This window comes from Nelumbo lutea, chromosome 6, assembly GCF_056320005.1.
Source record: "Nelumbo lutea isolate HS-2025 chromosome 6, American lotus-T2T, whole genome shotgun sequence".
NCBI lineage: Eukaryota > Viridiplantae > Streptophyta > Magnoliopsida > Proteales > Nelumbonaceae > Nelumbo > Nelumbo lutea.
In genome coordinates, this window is record NC_142689.1 from 16789999 (window position 1) to 16808900 (window position 18902).

General features: G+C 37.9%; 2 protein-coding genes across 9 annotated transcripts; one reads left to right on the forward strand and one right to left on the reverse strand.

Moving 5' to 3' along the window:
• Window positions 1-10292, reverse strand: LOC148847614 (uncharacterized). 8 transcript variants are annotated; one of them, XM_088950376.1, is made up of 12 exons: window positions 10112-10292; window positions 9825-9919; window positions 8086-8178; window positions 7812-7882; window positions 7676-7725; window positions 1831-1904; window positions 1689-1751; window positions 1255-1342; window positions 803-865; window positions 642-721; window positions 489-560; window positions 1-390 (listed from the first exon to the last, which is right to left on the reverse strand). In XM_088950376.1, the coding sequence occupies exons 3-12, from the start codon at window positions 8115-8117 to the stop codon at window positions 300-302; spliced, it is 684 nt and encodes a 227-aa protein (XP_088806502.1). In that variant the 5' UTR covers window positions 8118-8178; window positions 9825-9919; window positions 10112-10292; the 3' UTR covers window positions 1-299. The 8 variants fall into 8 exon arrangements, with proteins under 8 accessions (XP_088806502.1, XP_088806505.1, XP_088806500.1 ...); XM_088950379.1 differs by having other exon boundaries at window positions 9830-9919; window positions 10112-10273; XM_088950374.1 differs by having other exon boundaries at window positions 10017-10269.
• On the forward strand, window positions 8243-13338 carry LOC148847615 (kunitz trypsin inhibitor 5-like). Its single transcript, XM_088951274.1, has 3 exons — window positions 8243-8298; window positions 12711-12866; window positions 13002-13338. Exons 1-3 carry the CDS (start codon window positions 8243-8245, stop codon window positions 13336-13338), a joined length of 549 nt encoding a protein of 182 aa, XP_088807400.1.
• Window positions 13339-18902: the final 5564 nt, after the last annotated feature.

The window sequence follows — 18902 nt, forward strand, 5'->3', positions numbered from 1 at the left end:
TTTGGAAACACACCAAATATCAGTCACATGTTAATAACGTAAAGTCCCATTTAAAGCGACAGTAAGCTACATTAAGAAATTTTCAGGGATACTACTATTCAGAGAAGGTTGGGAAATGCATGAACTATCATTTACATGCTGATCTTGTTATGGACCCGTTCAAAACGACAGTGAGCTACATTCTATCTTGAGGCGACTCTGAGGTCGGCCTTCCTGGGCTTTTATTTTCTATAAGCGTGGCTTGGTTATTTACAACAACAGCAGGATAAGGACTTTTAACCGTATATATACACATTTTGTCAAGCATCTCGCATGTCCATGTCGTCAAATATATCTCCATCTTCTTCGTCACTTAAGTCATCTGTCAGAAATCCATCTGCTACTAAATTGCTGCAAACAAACATCAACCAAATGAGAGCTCAGAAGGATATCGAACTGCCCACTCTCTTTGCAATCACATCTCATAACTGAGACGATAGAAAGCACACCTTAAGCAGCAGCAACGGAAGCTCACGACACGCTTCAGCTTTCTATTATAGAAGAAAAAATTGAATGACCATCTGCCAACAAATGCATGCAGGCATCGCGTCAAGACTTAAAACAATACAGGGATTTTTGGTATAAAGAGGTCATATTCTTACATGGCTCCTCTCTCCAAGAAAGGATCTCCATCGGAGTCTGGATTGTAACTGTATATCTCACATTCTGCTAGTTTTACAACCTGCATCACCATTTGCCAGATATTGTAATTAACTGCATTTGACTATAAGAGCTTGCTCCCATGCATGTCTTGTATCCTCACCTCATCAAGAGCTTTGTACAAACTTTCCAGCAAGGGGCTGCCCCCATTAATCTCAGCCCATTCCTGCATTAAAGATATGTATATCAGAAGCTAAAGTAATGATTCATTTTGGGAACGTACCATTGATTGATGATTGAAGGCAATGAAAAATGTCAAGTAAAATTCAGCAATTTGATGGGATGGAAAAGTCTGTCTAAGCATGGGATGGCTAGCAGAACCATAAACCTGCAGTGCTTTTGTCATTTGAATCTTTGGCCATGCAAACAAATCCAATAGGCCTGGACTTTCTTGTGTTTTCTGTTGTCACTGATTCTCCAGGAATATGGAAACTAAAGTGCATGTAGCATGTAGTTTCTATTTTTAAAATTTCCAGAAACAAGTTTGACCATGAGTGCACTTATAAGAAGCTGAATTAGCTTCATATCATAAATAATTACATAGATATGGCATACCTTTGATGCTTCAAACATGTAGGTGTCAAACATAAGTCTGAAACTGTCCAATTCTTCCTCTCTAAAGAATTGATGAGCTCGCAAGGCACTGGTAACCGTAAACATGTTTGCAAATATTGTTATAAACAATCAATTACACAAAACACATGCATCAGTAACATAGCAAGTGGATGTATCATTGTGGAATAGAAGACTGAGCAGTTTGGATGACCAGAATTATTTTTTTTTTTTGGGAAATGGAGAGACTTGAACTCTCAGCTCTTAGAGCAACGGTTATTTAAACCGTCTGTCAGACCATTTGACAACACTTCCAGCACTGGTGAGAGGAGAAAATAGCGGGTTGCCATGCCGCCCGATAAGCTGACAGTGGCATTACCCATAATCCTCCTCAGATCGTTATAAAATATACTTTATACCATTGGAAACAGAGATACCTGAAATCATAATCTGGATACATGTGACTGAGTGTAAGAATCAGATAAACCAATGTCTTTCGGCTGGAATGAAACCAAGAAGGATATTGTTAAAGAACGACAAATGAGCTTTTTATACCCACACGAAGTATCATCTACCCACCTGGATCCACTAGACAAGAATTCAGCAGAAGATGGGGAGTCACTGTCTGAAGATTTTCCAAGATAATCAAGAATCTGGATTAAATGGAGGAAACAAATCAATTCCCAAGCTAGAAATTGGAAAAAAAGACTGAAAATGGTAAATCAAAAAATTAACAAAAAGCTATTAAATAGCATCCAAAGAAATAAATGAAATTATGCATTAAGTATCTTGAAACCCTACTCCATATGGGAAACAATTAAAGAAAAGTCAAAGTAAAAGAATTGGGACAAAGATTCATAAAGGTTAAAACTGTACTGTCTCCAGTCCAGACTAACTTGTTGTAACATAATTTTCTATCCTGCAGTTCGGCAGATGCTCCACAGAAAAAAGTTTCCATGGGTTTGCTGTGGTCACAATATCACCAAGACCCGCCTTTCAGCTAGTGTAATGCATCTTCATTCTTCTTAATATAAAAGATTTTTATTAAAAATATAAAGAAAAATGAGATTCTCCTTCCTCTTCTTCCTCCTCATCCCCCTCTTAAGGAGATTTACGCCTCCTTGTAAGTATGGGGTGGTAAATTTTGGGTGGGATGTGAGGGAGGTAAGATCATCCTATGGGGCAAAGTATGTGGAAGGGGATTATGAGGTTTCACTCTTTGATGCAACCTTTCTTTTCTTGGAGACTGGGGAATGGTGCTACTGTTAGGTATTGGGGAGATGAATGGCTTGGAGTTGGGACATTATGTGAGCTGTGCCCAAGGCTTTATAGTCTAAGCAAGAAGGGGGTGACAATTTCTGAATGCTACGAAGTTATAAATGAGTAAGTGGCATGGTGTCCTAACTATAGAAGACCATTGTTGGATTGAGAGATGGAGGAATGTGTGGGGCTGCTGTCGAAATTGCAAGAGGTGGTGGTTGATCCTTCGATGTCAGATTCGAAATGGTGGAAGGAATGCATGAATGGAAATTTTACAGTCAAATCTCTTTATGATGCTTTGCTTAGGAATCAGGTGGAGCCCTAGGAAATAAAAGCTGAGGAGGAAAATATATTACAGCTGCTACTGCAATGAATTTATGTGAGAGGAATTTGGGGTTACTTCTTCAAACTTTTTAACATGGTGGTTTCCCAATGATTATGCTGAGATTTTTGGAAGCTGGCCTAGAGTTATTAAGAATACTAAAACAAAAATCATTTGGAGTTGCATCCCTTTGCAGTATGTTGGGAGGTTTGGAAGGAAAGAAATAGAAGAATTTTTGAAGGGAAATTGAAAAGCGATAAAGAATTAGAGTCATTAATCAGTTCGAAGATAGTTGGATGAGTTTCAATTCTTGCAGAATTTTAAGGCCTCGGCAAATAAGACTTTGGAGTGGAATTATGGAGTTCCTTGAATGTTTAAGTTGTTTTTGTATTCTGAATTAGTGATCTGATCAGTGATTTGATTGTATCTTTTTTGGGTTTTCAGTTTTGTTTGATGAATGGTGACTTCTTGTCACCTAGAAGTTGTACCTTGTTATTTTTTTTTCAATAAATTTTATTTATCTTCAAAAAGATAAAAAAATTCCTCACTTCCAAGGGCATGAGAGATTGATCCAGTCTAGCAAAAAAGTATTACATGGCTGCCTTCTTTCCAGTGGCTAACTTGTCTATATTATTTAAGATCCCTCCTATTTTCATCTAGGGCAGTCACCAGTGTTTTAAAAGCGCAAGGCGCAAAAAAGGCGCAAAGGTCAATTTGCGCCTGAGGTGCAAGGTGCAAGGCGCAAGGCGAGGCACACACCTTTTTGAAGCAAGGTGCAGAATACAAAAAAAAGGCTAAAAAATAAAAAATGCCAGAAAATTCAAAAAATTCAAAAAATATTAAACATAATATTAATAGAAAATATAAACTTAAAATTTAAAATAAATGTTTTAAAAAATCTATCATCTAAAATTAAAATACATAAACATAAGATGTAAAGCATATTCAAATGAGAATTTAAAAATAAAATCAAACATATGAAACATTTTCAAGCATGTAAAACCTCTAATCTCTTTTTTTTTTACTCAATTGCATTACTTCAACTAGCTAATGTAATGTAAAACATATTACATTCCTGATTCTACAAGCTGCCTTTGTGCCACGCCCCTCAAGGCAAGCCCAAACAAGTACATGTTAGGTCTTAAATTCTTAGTTCTCAAACAAAAAATAATGAACTTATAATTTTAATTTCTTTTTAAGAAAATATTTTATTAGGATGAATGAATGAACAACATTAACAAATAAGGGGTTCTTGGAGCTTTAGTGAGTGAGCAAAGCCCTCGGCCCAATCGCTATGATAAAAAAAAGCAAAAAAGCATCAAATTTTCAAAAGGCGCATGCCTGCGCTGAGGCACAAGGTGCATCAGGCGCACCAGGCATGTGCCTTTTGAAAGGGCTGCACCTAGGACCTAGGCGAGGCGCATACCCTAAAATGCGTCTCGCCTGTGCGCCTAGGCACACCTTTTAAATCACTGGCAGTCACATGATTTTGACAAAATAGATTGTAAAACCAGAATGGAGATAGATAGACTAAAAATAAAAGCTAAGATATTGTATGGGAGTTTTTCTCCATCCTTGTTAGTTTATACTCAGTGTTTAATAACAATGTCCTGTACAGTACAATATCTATATCTTGCATCTAAAGGGATACCCAAATGCATGGTAGGAAGCTTTCAACCCTGCAACCAAAAGTATCTATCAATTCTACCAATTTTCTTCACCACTTGATGCCATACATCTTGCTCTTGCTAGGGTTGAAGCCCAAATTGCTTTTTGTAGTATTGCACCATCATATTAATTGGATTAACCCATTACATCAAATACCCATGTACACTGTGTAGGATGATGGAGCAGCTGTGGTTTGTGGAATTTCTGAAAGTTGCAGATAGTGATGTAATCAGAGCAGAAAGATGAGAAATGATTCCCAATCTGGTGATCAAAGAAGTTAGGGTTCTGGTTCTGCTGAACTGATAGATGAGGGAGGAAAGTTGGTTCTCCTTGGAGTGAGAGAGATGCAGGTTAGGGTTCTGATGCCTCTGCATGTGACTGAATATTCTGATATTCTGATTGTCTGTAATGGGATCTGATCCCTGCTTTTGTTCTTGCTCTAGAAGCTTCTGCATTAATCCCTTTTATAGTTGTTCATCTTGATTTGTGTGCCTTTAAGGGGGCGTTCTTTTTTCGGATTTTGAGAGGGGGGGAAAGTTGATCAATGGGATTTTGGCTTCCATTGACCAAGAATCTCATGTTCTTTTTTCAGATTTATGTGGGAACCAGTGAAAGTTTATTTTCCTGGGTACCACTTACCCGGGTAAGTGATACCCATCTCCTAGGTGGGTAAATAACTTTCCCACCCAGGGGGGAAAATTGCCAACACTAGAATGGGACAAAAATACCCCTTTTAATAATGGATTTTTATGGCTAAAATGATCATTGCCTTATTTACATGAGAAATAAAAGAACATGGGTAAATGCAGTTACCTTTACCCGGGTAAGTAACTTACCGAAAAGCAAACAGGGCCTAAGATATCATGAAAAAAGCGAGATTGTGATTGGCGCAGGAATATCTTTTGTCAGATATCTCAGTTAGTTATGCCAGGTCAGCATAACGAGTTACAGGAAAGACACACAGGGAATGTGGTACTAGACTGAGCATTTTTCTCAAGTCCACATGCATCTCCCAAATGCAAACTCAGCCACATGTTGCTGTCTGTAGCACAGTTTCACATATCAAGATATATAGAGGATGATGTTTAGCAATGTTTCAGTGGCTAGTGTGGCTGTTTCATACACCCATTCATGCTTTACGATGGTGTTGGACATGTCCATGCTTTTACACACTGAGGGGATGTACAATGGGAACACAAAAAGTATAAAATAGTAACCTTTCAGCCTATAAACACCTTATCCTTGTCAAAAGAAAAAAAAAACTGTTACCAGGGATTCCTTTAAACTCTTTAATGGTCATTGCCTTATTTACATGAGAAATAAAAGAACATTGGTAAATGCACTTACCCAGGTAAGTGTTTCCCAGGAAAAAACTTACCCAGGTAACTGCATTTACCCAGGTAAGTAACTTACCGAAAAGCAAACAGGGCCTAAGATATCATGAAAAAAGCGAGGTTGTGATTAGCGCAGGAATATCTTCTGTCAGATATCTCAGTTAGTTATGCCAGGTCAGCATAACGAGTTACGGGAAAGACACACAGGGAATGTGGTACTAGACTGAGCATTTTTCTCAAGTCCACAGGCATCTCCCAAATGCAAACTCAGCCACATGTTGCTGTCTGTAGTACAGTTTCACATATCAAGATATATAGAGGATGGTATTTAGCAATGTTTCAGTGGCTAGTGTGGCTGTTTTGTACACCCATTCATGCTTTATGATGGTGTTGGACATGTCCATGCTTTTACACACTGAGGGGATGTACAATGGGAACACAAAAAGTATAAAATAGTAACCTTTCAGCCTATAAACACCTTATCCTTGCCAAAAGAAAAAAAAAAAAAAAACTGTTACCAGGGATTCCTTTAAACTCTTTAATGTCATACAACCTCGAACATAACTTCCCTTTCACTCTTCCTAGAACTGCCGCCATTTCATTTTCCTTGTTCTGAAAGACATACATATTTCTTTCTGTCCAAATGCACCAAAAAACAAAAACACCAGATCCTCCCAAATAATCTTTGTTTTCCTACTTAAACCTACTGGCCTCCAGCCATGGAGAAAGTATTCTACTGATTCCACAAAGCATCCCCTCCAACCAAAAGTGTCAAGAACTCTGTCCAAACCTAAGAAATAAACAGATAATGTAATAATAAATGGTTTACAAACTCTACCTGAGATGTACACAAGATGCATTGGACATTTATTCCAGAGATCCTGTCTACACAAAAAATGCTACTTTAGACACCACCTTAAATCACCAGATCTTAGCACTTGAAAATCCATTTGGAGAGTGAACCCTCCAGGCTCCAATTTCAAAAAAAAAAAAAAAAAAAAAAAAAAAAAAAAAGCTTAACCAAGCAGCAGCTTGACCTATACCAATTCCAGCACCTTCTATCTGACTGACCCACCTGAGGCTTGACTACATGGTTTGAAGCCTATAATTGATTCAAGATACACAAGAGTGCTCTCATATATCAGCATGTTTGTGCCTTACTAAAAGAAATGGTCATTTCCATATATAGGTGGAACATGATTGGAGGTGCATGACCAACTAAAAGAACTTCCAATCAACAACCCAATTCAACCATTTGAAAAAGTATGCTTAGTACATTACCTTTTTTCAGCATCCACTGTCAAAGTTCTCTCAGCTTTTTAAAAATTCCTAGTAGAATCTTGTTAAAGATTGATGGGGGGAAGTAGTGTCAAGGAAAACTTTAATCCATTCCTTCATATCAAGTCCAGAAAACCATCAACGGAGCCCTCTGGAGGATAAAGTCAGCATGACATTTATCCATTCCCATCATAAAATCTTTTATGATTATAAACCAACAACACTTGCAAAAGCTTCTATACTAAATTTCCAGTCTAGCACTTTCACACCACAAGGATTAGTAAGGAACTTCATTTCTATCATAAACCTTCCCTAGGTCATCAACAAGCTCCAAGGGTGTTTCATCAACATCTTCATATCTTGCTTAGACATACATATATGCACACACAAAAACATCTCATAAATGTATCTGAAAAATTCATTAATAAGAAAAAGACACTCTGTATGAAGATAATTCAAGATAGCAATGAATGCGAACAAGTTAATTTCCCAAGATATACATTTGGCAATATTACTATTTAATGTACAGAGTTTATAATACAAATGCAAACATGTTAGTTACCTCATGCTCCAAACTAAGAGACAGCTTCCTATCTACTCCGATTTGTTTGCCTACAAACAGGAAGTAGAAATAGTTAATCATGTTTTTCAAATCACATAACATAGAAAACTTGGAGTTGCAATTTCTTTGTACGTACAAGAATAAGCTTCGAGTTTTCCTTTGATGGTACACTCCCCAAGATTTATATGACTAAGGAAATCATTTATGCTGAACAAAGAAATGATTGCTTATTAGAAAAGCCTAATAGTGAACGACAAAAAGAAACTGTATGGAAGACAGGAAAAAGAAAAAAAAAAAAAAAAAAAAAAAAACACACTCCTAAAGAAATTGCTAAAGCCGTCCTAAGTGATGGGCTCTTAAAACCAAAGTTCTGATGCTTCTTTCATACTATACTATGACTTAAGAAATACCTGTCTAGAGGAGCGTATTCCAAGAACTTCATGTTTGAGTCAAAGTTCAAAATTGTTATACTGATCTGAATTTCGTCCTTATCTTATCAAAAGCTGACCATTCAACATGCAATAAGCATTATTTTAGAAATTCTGCTAGGAAAAGAAGTTAACGGCCATGAACACTGACAAGTTGCAATGGTTGAAGCAAAGATCATATGCTGAAGGTTCAATGTATTTAAAATACAAAGTGAATAGGAAGTGAACATTTCATACCCTTTAGACACCACAATGTTTTGGCTACCAGTCTTTCTTAGACAATTATATGGGCCTATACCTCTTCAATGCATCCGAATAGTTATTATCACGGTAAATCACAGGCCTTGGGTGATTTGACACAGCTTGCTGTACTACTATATGTTAGACTTAACTATACTGTATTGACATACAAGGTGGAACCCCCTGTAGGTGTTAGCAGTAGGTAATTACCAAATTACCCATATCATTTTTATGCTGTTAAAGCAAAACTCGAGAGAGGGCGAGTTGGTGGTGGTGATGGAGATAGTAGAAGAGAATATTAGTATGGAATAGGTAGAAATGACAAATGACAATAAAAATCTGGTGGTGTGGGTGAAGGCAGAGGTACTAGTGGAGGTGGATGAACTGGTAATGGAGAAGGTACAAATGAAAATCCTGGAAAAGAAGGCAGGGGTGAAGATGAGATAAGAAAAAAGGAAGTGATGCGTGGACGATGGTGATGGAAGGTGGCAATAGAAAAATGGCAGTGAATGAGGTGATGAATGCACATGTATTTGCATACATAAAATTTATAGGGATAAGTAGAATGCAGTCCACCTAAAAAATGTGAAATTATAGCCCTCTCCCAGTCTACTAGTAATCCCCTATAAACCCATCCTACCCGTGGATTTGGCATCGATCCATGGTCAGGATTCATCCCACTTGTTCAGTGGGGCCCAGATTTCTGGGGTGGACTGAACAAAAAAACCCCAAATTTATATTTCTTTCTGACAAACCCTTTCATTCACTTTTTTTTTTTGGTAAACCAACCTTTTTTCATTCACTTGTACACCATAAGAAATCCCCAAATCCCCCATCAAATAACATTTGCTACGACACTGTCGTCGCCTCTCGCTGAAACAACAAAATCAAGGCGTTTGATGCCTTTCTATGACCCCACCTGAACTAGATGAAGTACGGTGGGGCCACTGCAACAATCAAAGGTCTTGATTCTGGGTTTTAGCCCCACTGTCTTGGCAAAAGTGAACTCAATTCCCATATTCCTATTCATAAAAAAAAAAAAGGAAAAAAAAGGGCAATAGCTATTCGAAACCACTCTCACATATTTTCTCTCATAACTTTTCTATAATTTGTTATGGACATGATTGTCATATTAGTGGCTTGTTAGATGACGGGTACCATAGTAGTCTTATCTTCAGTTTTTGAAACGTTTCAATTCAGAAGATTAGAAAGGACTTCAATTCTAAGATTAGGGCTATTAGGCATATTCAATCTTCTTCAAATCTGGAAAAAAAAATCACCTTCGTCTAAAAGAAATTCAGAATCTATCTCCAGAATTATTTGTTTATATCTTGCATCATCATCGTCATCATCATATTCAACAAAGGTTTCACATAACGCATTTCTATGATCCAACATCACAGATCACATAACAATCAAAAAGGAAACAAAACAATTCGATTTGAAAATGGAAAAAATAAATAAAGAGAGAGATAGAGTACCTTACGCTATGCGTAGAAATGCTCTTCAAATCACCTATCTTCTCTAACTTACGCTCTTAATTATCCACCAGAACCCAAAATTTCCGGGATATCCACTAGAATCTCAAACAGACACCAATTCAATAATGAAGAAATTTAAACAGAGAGACAGAGAGAAATGATTAGAAAGAAAAGACATTTCAAATGGATAACCTAAAGTAATCTGAAATCAAAACGCCGGTGATTCGAATTGATTCCCTATGGCGTTGGACGCTTGGAGGTAGGTGGGATTTCTGGCTGGTCGTTACCTATGGTCTCCGATATATGCGATAGGACGGATAAGAACAAAGGAAGTTGACGGCGATTTCTGCCTTTGCCATACTTGTACGCGGAAAATATTTGGCTGTCGCTATCTACTCCACAGACCTCTCTCTGCGTGACACCGTAGTTCACCATAAACTCACAATCATATGTAACAGTGTCCAAGGCATCAGTATAAACTAACGTGTCGTATGGATATAGAGCCAGTAGACAGCGCAGGCTGCCAAATGTTATGCTGACTCTTCATCTCGAATCGCCGGCGCGTGACTCGTGCACGTAAGTCCCGTGAATGTACGAAATACGAAGTAAATATATGTGTATTTTATCAATAAAAAATATATTATTATTTATGAAATATAATATATATTGATAATGCGCAATTCGGTTGGTCTTAGCTGTCAACGACCTTGTCTCCAACGGGAGCAGCAGGGAGCTTGAAACGGAAAAGATGAAGAATCTCCAGGGAGGAATCTGGTGAGATTGCTCCGAAGCTCAAGTTAGTATTCTCTTGAAGGCAAAATAAAACCAGATGGCGCAAAGTTCACATACCTTGTTCTTGGGGGTAGGGAGCTTTTTATAACCACTTTGCGCACTCACTCCGAGGCTTCTGTTAGCTTGGGTATGATTACTTCTGTGCTTCTGCTAGTTCGGGCGTCATCCCCTTTGTTGGGATAGAATCGCCACTGCTCATTGTCGGAACTGTCTCTGTAACTAGAGACGGCGGGGTCGGGTGGTGGTGGCAGGTGGCCATTGGAATGCGGCTGTCAAGCGTCAGATCCCAAGTCAGTCAGGTGCGCCGCCCCTGGATACGGACTCCTTCGGTGTCAGGTACGGTTTGTTCAGTTCGGTGTCTTGGGCGAAGTGCTAGAGTGGTGTGCGAGACGAAGTCTTGAGTTCGGAGAGAGGTGTGGCCCGAACTGCCATGGGGCAAGCTAGTTCGGGTTGTTGCCCTTTGTGTTCATAAGGCTTGGGGCCTAAGGGAGAGCTCGGGCTCTGTACTGGGAGTTCGGACTCCTTGCGGAGAGTTCGGACCGCTGGTTCCTCTGAAGCTCACGCCTTGGCAAACTGTTATGCCAAGCTATTGCTTTTACCATGTGTTGAGTGATTATGAGGTTGGGCCAAATCTTCCTTCATCATATGTTATTTTATGTTTAATTATATTTTTAAATTAGTTTTTAAAATTTTATTTGTAAACAACTAGAGGACTAAAATGGTTTTTTTTTTGTGAAAACGGTGGAGTTTTTGACATCTTGTGGTACATAGATTTCCAAAAGTTATTCAAAAAAAATAAAATCACCTCAATCACACTCCAATTATGGCTTCAAATTTCAATTGAGTATATAACACAACCTGGTGAATTTTTTGACTAAATGGCGGGTTTTAATAGAATTGGACCCAAAATTAAGGAATGAGTGATGAATCAAAGGGTTCAGTTTATTGGGTTAATGGTGGCTATTATGGTGTAGACCACCTATTCATAGGCCGAATTGGTCCAACCATCGGCCCTAGATCTTGAGCCCGAGTCCAGTCCTATATAAAACACGTAGCCCGATTTGGATAGATCTTTTATAATATACTATTTATATATTATTAATAAATATATAATATATAATATATCTTCTGCTATGTATATACTATTATCAAGTCGGGCTTGGACTGGGTTGGACTTATTTGAAAAAGCCTAGCCTGAAAAATAGTTGGATCTAATGTTTAAAGCTTAAACCTGAGCGCTCGAAATTCACATCTACACCCCACGAGGTGGGATGTGTTGTGGGGCATTGTGGGGCGCCCCTCATGGGGCGCATATGTGAACTCCCGAGCTCGTGGTAATATCTCGTTGCCCTGGCTAAATTGCTATCATGGTAACTTATACTAACGGTCACGTGGGCAGCCGGACTGTTTAACAAATGACATTTTTATTACTTTTACCAGCCGTTATGGTCAAGAAAGGATTAAAACCTGCCTCCAAGCCTGCCAAAGGATTGGATCTATCCATTCATTTAATTTGTTCCTAAATCTATCTATAATAGATCCATCCCATTGTAAAATTATTTTTTTACACAAAAAATGGAGGGTCCATTGGTTAATCAGTCTACACATCCATGGCACTTGTGCTATACATCGGTTTATTTTTGAAAAAAAAAAAATCCCCTTTACTCTCCCTTTTACAAATTCATATTTACTACATCCTAACAAATGATGGTGTCACTTGTTTTATGATACATGACTTTCTCATATATTAGGATTGAATAAGCTCAAATAAAGCAAAACTAAAACTTGGTTATAGAGATTTTAGTATAACTTTAATACTTTTTCATATAAAAATGTTATTATTTTAGGAGAATGTTCAAAATGGATTGTTGTGACAACAGAAAACAACCTACTTTCCTCTCTTCCTCTCTCAAATGCCAATAATTCCCACACAACTACTAAGCAGCGAAGTGAGTTATTAATTTTAGCTTATTAGAAATATCTTCTTTTTGGCCATGGGCACTACATTCTTGATTTCATCTCTCTTGATTGTGATATCATTAGTTAATCAATTTGAGGTCATAGCCTCATCTCATGAGTCTCATCACTAACCAGTCTGGATACAGATGGCAAGCAGCTCCAAGCAGGACAACCCTATTATATTGTCTCAACCATTCGAGGTGGTGGAGGCGATGTGTCACTTGACAGAAGGGAGAGGTCTTGCTCTTCAACTATGAGGCAGCATGGTTCCAAAGTGAACTTTGACAGAAGGTAGAATTGTTTCATTCCCCAAAGATAGAGCTATTGGGAGGATGCTTCATGGAGCGGGAATCTCATCATCATCTAGGGCAAGAACTATCCATGAGTTGATGGACGTGAACATTTGATTCTTTGCAATGCTTGTAGTTTTGCAGGTCCAAGAATTACAAGGGTCATCAACTCATCATCCCCAAGAAAGAGAAGGTGTGCTACAATCGGTGGACAACCAAGACACCCTAGTTCCTCAACTATGAGAAATTGGTTCAAGATTGAGCGAATCAACAGCTCCAGTGCAGAGTACCGCATTGCATACTGCCCTATCGTGTGTGAGTCATGCCAGGTTGTGTGTGAGAACATGGGCATATCAACAGAGAGTGGGAAAAGGTGGTTTTTCGTGTCTCAACATAGAGAGTTCCCATTTGTGTTTGTCACGGACATAACTAAATTTGTGGCATGGAAAATGATGAATTCAATAAAGGGCTAGCTACCTCTTCTCCAACATTTACTACAATTTATAGCAACCCACATTTTGTTTTCTTTAATGTTTTTTTTTTCAGAAAATGATTGAGTGTGTATTTATAAAAAAAAAAAATGAATGAGACTTTTCTTTAATCATTCATTTATTTATTTCTATTTTATTATTTTGTTTATTGCAAATTGTTAACTAGGATTGGTTAAAAAACCAATGGTTCGTGATTTATTGATTTACTGTTGGATTAGTCCATTCAAACCATCAAACCATCACTAAATTGGGTCAGTTTGGCCAAGGGGTCAACACTAACCCAACCTTGAAGTGAAGTCAGATTAGCAAAAGTCAATCCTAAGTTCCTAACCCTAAGGCCCAAATTGCAGCCCTAGTTAAATTAAAAAGCCATTCCATAAATAGCTTTAGGCCATGTTTGGGAGTGCTTATGTTAAAAATAAGTGCTTATTTTGTTTTATATTGGGTGTTTGGTGGTCTTTTTCTCCAATAAGCATTTAAATAAGCAAATTTGACTCTTTTGTCCTTCATTTTCTTTCAAAATTTCAAAACACCCAATCCAAAAATGAATGAATAAAAGTACTTTGATAGAAGTGATTTTATAAAAGTACTTTTACAAAAGTGCTTTCATGAATAAAAATACTTTGAATGAATAAAAACACTTCTATAAAAGTACTTTTGTAAAAACACTTTTATAAAAATGATTTCATAAAAGTACTTTGGTAAAAGTGTTTTCGCAAAAGTATTCTTATAAAAGTGCTTTCATAAAAGTATTGTTGTAATAAAAGTCATTTTATAAAAGTACTTTGATAAAAGTGTTTTCGCAAAAGTAGTTTTATAAAAATGCTTTCATAAAAGTATTTTGATAAAAGTACTTTCATAGAAGTGCTTTTATAAAAGTATTTTCGTAAAAACATAAAAATACTAACACTAAAGAAAACAAGCACAAAAATATCCTGAATATGAACTGTCCAATTAAAAGCTAAAGGATGAAAATATGTAGGTATTTCCAAGTCCCATTTTTCTTCTCTTTGAAGTATACTATAGATGTTTATTTTCATCTGAGATATTTGCTAACAAACAACTTTGATTTTTGGAAGAACAAGCCCATATTCACTCACTAAAAAAAGGAAAGTAGGATAGTTACCATCTCCACTACAAAGGATTTCAAAGAGGGGGGAAGACTAGAGAAAATTCAATCAAGTTAAGATTCCAGTTTTCACCTTCCATTCCATTGGGAGAGATTAATACCTCTTTAAGATACCCTAGGAGAAGTCTAACCTTAAGACTATGTTTGGTTTGAAGGAAAAAATAGGGAAAGGTAGGGAAACCCATAGAAGATCTGTAAAGGTTTCCCTACCTTTCATTTCCTTTCCCTACTTTTTCCTTCAAACCAAACATACTGTAAGTAGACCTGTTCATGGGTCAGATTGGGCTGGGCTTGGGCCGAGCTTTTACTCTTCATAAATAGGATTTTGTTAGGCCTGAGCCCGAGCCCGGGCCTGACCTAACAAAAAGATAGGTCGGTGCTTGTGTTTGTGTTCGCTGCCGGTGCTTGTGGCTATGTCTGTATTCACCGTCGGGCAAACAATAAGAGAAGAGTAGAACAAAAGGGCAAAGAGAAAGGACTCATTGTCGGTGCCTAAGTTCGCGTTTGATAAATGAGCTAAGCTGAGATTCTAAGAGTGAGAGTGAAAAGTGAGAAGAGGAACAATCGAACAATGGAGAGAGAGTGGACTCACCAGTCACCACTGGAGTTCATTGGTTGCACCGGGGAGAGTGTTCGCCAGTTCTGCCTTCCTGAGAGTGTTTGGTTGTGTGAGGCTATGACTGTGAGAGGTGAGTTCGTTCGGTTAAGAGAAAAATGAGTGAAAAGAGAGGGGTTAGCCGGTTAGAATATTTAGGGTTTTTATACAAAAGTTAGGCTAGGCCGGGCTTTTTTAACAAGTCCCAAGCCCAGCCCATAAAATAGTCGGACTCGAGCTTTTAGGCCCGAGGTCAAGCCCGCACGCTAAAATGCATGCTCAAGTCCATCCGAGATCTAGGGCGGGCCGGCCTGTGAACAAGTCTAACTGTAAGAGTCTTTGCATCACTCAAACTGCCCCTAGCAAGAATCAAAGCAATGGACTGGCTACGTATCCGGGTGTGACTTGGGCAGGCCTGGGTTGAGCATTTATTAAATTTTGAAAGTGTCTTAGGTGCCCAAGCTGATGCAATGGAAGTTCTTTAAATCAGCTACCTTATTTGCACCCTTAATATGGAGGTTAGGTATCTGAAAGTCGTAGAATTTTTGGTACAAGGCATGCTACTTTACTTTAGCGCAACTTTGGTGCCAACCTCAAATTATAACTAATATTAATGACTAGGACTTTTTCTCAAACTGCAAACAGTTCACAACGCCTTGAGCTTGCTTGTTTTGTTTTTTTTTTTTTCATCAGTAATATTCTTATTTTGATAATCATTCTTCATTCATGCGCAAATTAGAAGATGGACAAAACTTCAAAGAATTTAAATGATTTAAAACAAGGGTTAAAATGGTTGGGTTAACTAAAACTGGTTAGAGGTTTAGAAAGCTCTTAGGGGTACAAGAGGGTGAATCTGTGGGGTAGGTCCAAAGCCACAGTCGCTTGGATGCATTAACCTGCTTTCTACATTGTGTGCCTAAAGCCATTTTCTTCCTTTGGATACAATCATTGTAACTCAAATGTTGTAAAGTTCCTCAGAATGCATATTAAGTTGACACTGTTTGTCATTTCATTGGAGGTCACGACATGATTTACCAGCCATTTGTATCAAGTAGCTGCAATTTGTATGAAGTATAAAAAAATGTACATAGTTTACAAGAGATCTTTAGGTAAGACAAAAATTACTACTCCCAAGTCCATACAATCACTACAACTGCTCCCTAATAGTCCCTTGTTTAGCTAAAGCATCAGCCATACTCTTAGCCGACCTTTGTACACATTGAATTCTGTTTTTATTGACAAGTAATGAAATTTTATTAATTAAAAATGACAGTATTACAAGTAGACATCAGTAAGTATATGCAGTGCAAGCAACCCCAAGAGAGGTGTGAGATGCCACTTCTACCTTCATAAAAAAAGAAAGGGAAAATTCCACTTTAGTACCCTCAATTTTGGGGGTAGTGTCAAGTTAGATCCTAGACTTCCAAATGTGTCGCTGCAGTACCTAAACTTTCAAAAAGTGTCAAGTTGGTCCCTGCTGTTAACCAACCGTCAATTATCTGTTGAAAATGTCAAAATTACCCTTCAAAAGGACTGTTCATTGTCTTCTACTTTGAGACTGAACTGGTTGAGAATCTAGACTAATGAAGCCATTGTCTTCTACCTTTAGATCTGAAAAACAATCTTGTCTAGTTATTTCTTTGCTTTCAATTATTGTTTCCCTCTATCATATTTCATGTTTTTTCTCTCTTTTTCTTTGAAGATAACTGGTTCAGTCTCAAGGTAGAAAACAACGAACAATGTCTTCTTTTGAAGGGTAGTTTTGACATTTTCAACAGAAAACTGATTGTCAGTTAATAGCAGGGACCAACTTGACACTTTTTTTTGAAAGTTTAGGTACTGCAGTGACACGTTTGAAAATTCGGGTACAAACTTGACACTACCCCCAAAATTCAGGGTACTAAAGCGGAATTTTACCAAAAAGAAAAGCAATTACAAATGCGCCCAAAACAAAAGAACCCTATTCACCCCTTGTTTAGCAGGAGTATCAGAAAAAGTATTGGCAGCCCTTCTCACCCAATGTATTTCCATACTCATGTTTCTTGTTAGCCATTTAAATTTCTTCAATTCATTTTTGTAACCCCAAACTACAGACTCCAACTCCTTCAGCCACCCCACCACCACACTAGAATCGCCTTCAATTAACAGATTTCCCAAGTTTGCCTCATTAGCAATTTTAACACCCTGCAACACTGAGCAATTCAGCTCTAGTAGAGTTCCCCACTCTCACTGGTCCCAAGAAAAAGCAATGAAGTTTCCTTCCTTATTTCTCAAAATTCCCCCTACTCCAGATGACCCAGATTACCTTCGCTACTCCTATCAAAATTTAGTTTGACAACACCATCTAAAGGGGGCTTCCACACTGACATTACTTTCTTTGCTGGAATAGCTTCTTGCAAATACACCAGTTCCTCCAAAGATCATTAAAGGAGAAATTAGAGAAGATACCCATGGTTTTTAACCAGTGAATAGCCTTACCATAGTCAGCACACATTCTTTCACTGCTTCCTTTTTACCTTCTCTTGAAAGAAACATTCTTGCATTCCTCTCTTCCTGGATGGTTCAAACTAAAGCAGCTCTTATACATCTCCACATAATCCTCCCCTTTTATTCAGCAACACAAGAGTCATTGGATCAAAGTGACCATTTACCTCCACCGGCAAGTTCCACCTGCATCCAAATAAATTAAAAAAAAATTCCAAATATCTATAGTAAAAACACAAAAAATTAGTAAGTGGTAACACTTAACAGCTCTCACTGTTGGATTTGCATTGGATAAACCAATGAGGAGATAAACAAAGATGTGGTTCTTCCTAGTGTTAACCTTCTCATGACACTTCACAGAAACACCTATTTTGGGAGGCACTGGTTTACACCAAACTTCATTAGAATGGACAACCTGGGGAGAAGGCAATTGACAGAGGGACCTAAAGGAGGCACAAGAGAAAACACCCTCAAGATGAGGAATCCACAAATGCCTGTTAGGTTTAGAGGGGTCCAAGCAGACATTATCAAGAAATACAAGGTTAACAACTGAATTAGGCTCATCATCCTGCAACCCTCTACAAAACCAAGATTCCAATTCTGGCCCATGGCAAGGGAAGTAAGGGAGGGGTAACAAAACATGAAACTGGACTCCTTTTTAGCAAAGAAATGGCAAACAAAGTTAGGAAAAGATCCTTGAGAGGAGATTTTCCCAGCCAAGTATCTTCCCAAAACCAAACAAAGTCCCCAGAGCATACATCATACCTTATAAAGCAGAGAAAAAGGGGAAGAAAATCACAAATAGCCTTCCAAGGTGACGCCAGAGAAGCCCTGTATGATACACTTGCATCCCAGCCATTTCCCACTTTGTCATGAATACTCGCAATTACCTCATGCCATAACTTCTAATACTTTCTTCCCTAAATGTGTTTGGGTACCACGGTGGTGTGTCCATTGTGTTTATGCATTGAAAATTGGAGAAAAATACATTACAGGCATGAATTGCAATGCAACATCCAGCATTGTTTGTTGTGTTTTATTACACATAAGTGCTAGAAGACGCCACATAGGTGAAACAAAAACACAACAATGGAAACATTAAATGATGTTTCCTCTAAAAGTGAGTTACGCGTAACTTGAGATAAGAAAAGAGCAAAACGTTTGTACTTCATGAACCTACCAAACAAGATGCAAGTATAATCGCCTATGTGGCACTAATGTGTTGCTAAAACAGAATCACAACTGAACACAACATCACGGTACCAAACATCGCCTAAGAGTCTGCTCTAGTAGTGTAGCATTGTGCCAATTCACAAAGTCGATGGACAAATAGAAAGA

Excerpts from the sequence above, each read along its gene's own strand:
- LOC148847614 (XM_088950376.1), bottom strand. The coding sequence starts at position 8,117 with ATGAAGTTCTTGGAATACGCTCCTCTAGACAG. Across the intron at positions 7,883-8,085 it reads GAATACGCTCCTCTAGACAG|CATAAATGATTTCCTTAGTC; the intron begins GTATTTCTTAAG and ends TTCTTTGTTCAG. Across the intron at positions 391-488 it reads TTCCGTTGCTGCTGCTTAAG|CAATTTAGTAGCAGATGGAT; the intron begins GTGTGCTTTCTA and ends GTTTGTTTGCAG.
- LOC148847615 (XM_088951274.1), top strand. The coding sequence starts at position 8,243 with ATGAACACTGACAAGTTGCAATGGTTGAAGCAAAGATCATATGCTGAA. Across the intron at positions 8,299-12,710 it reads TCATATGCTGAAGGTTCAAT|TCTGGATACAGATGGCAAGC; the intron begins GTATTTAAAATA and ends ATCACTAACCAG. Across the intron at positions 12,867-13,001 it reads AAAGTGAACTTTGACAGAAG|TTTTGCAGGTCCAAGAATTA; the intron begins GTAGAATTGTTT and ends CAATGCTTGTAG.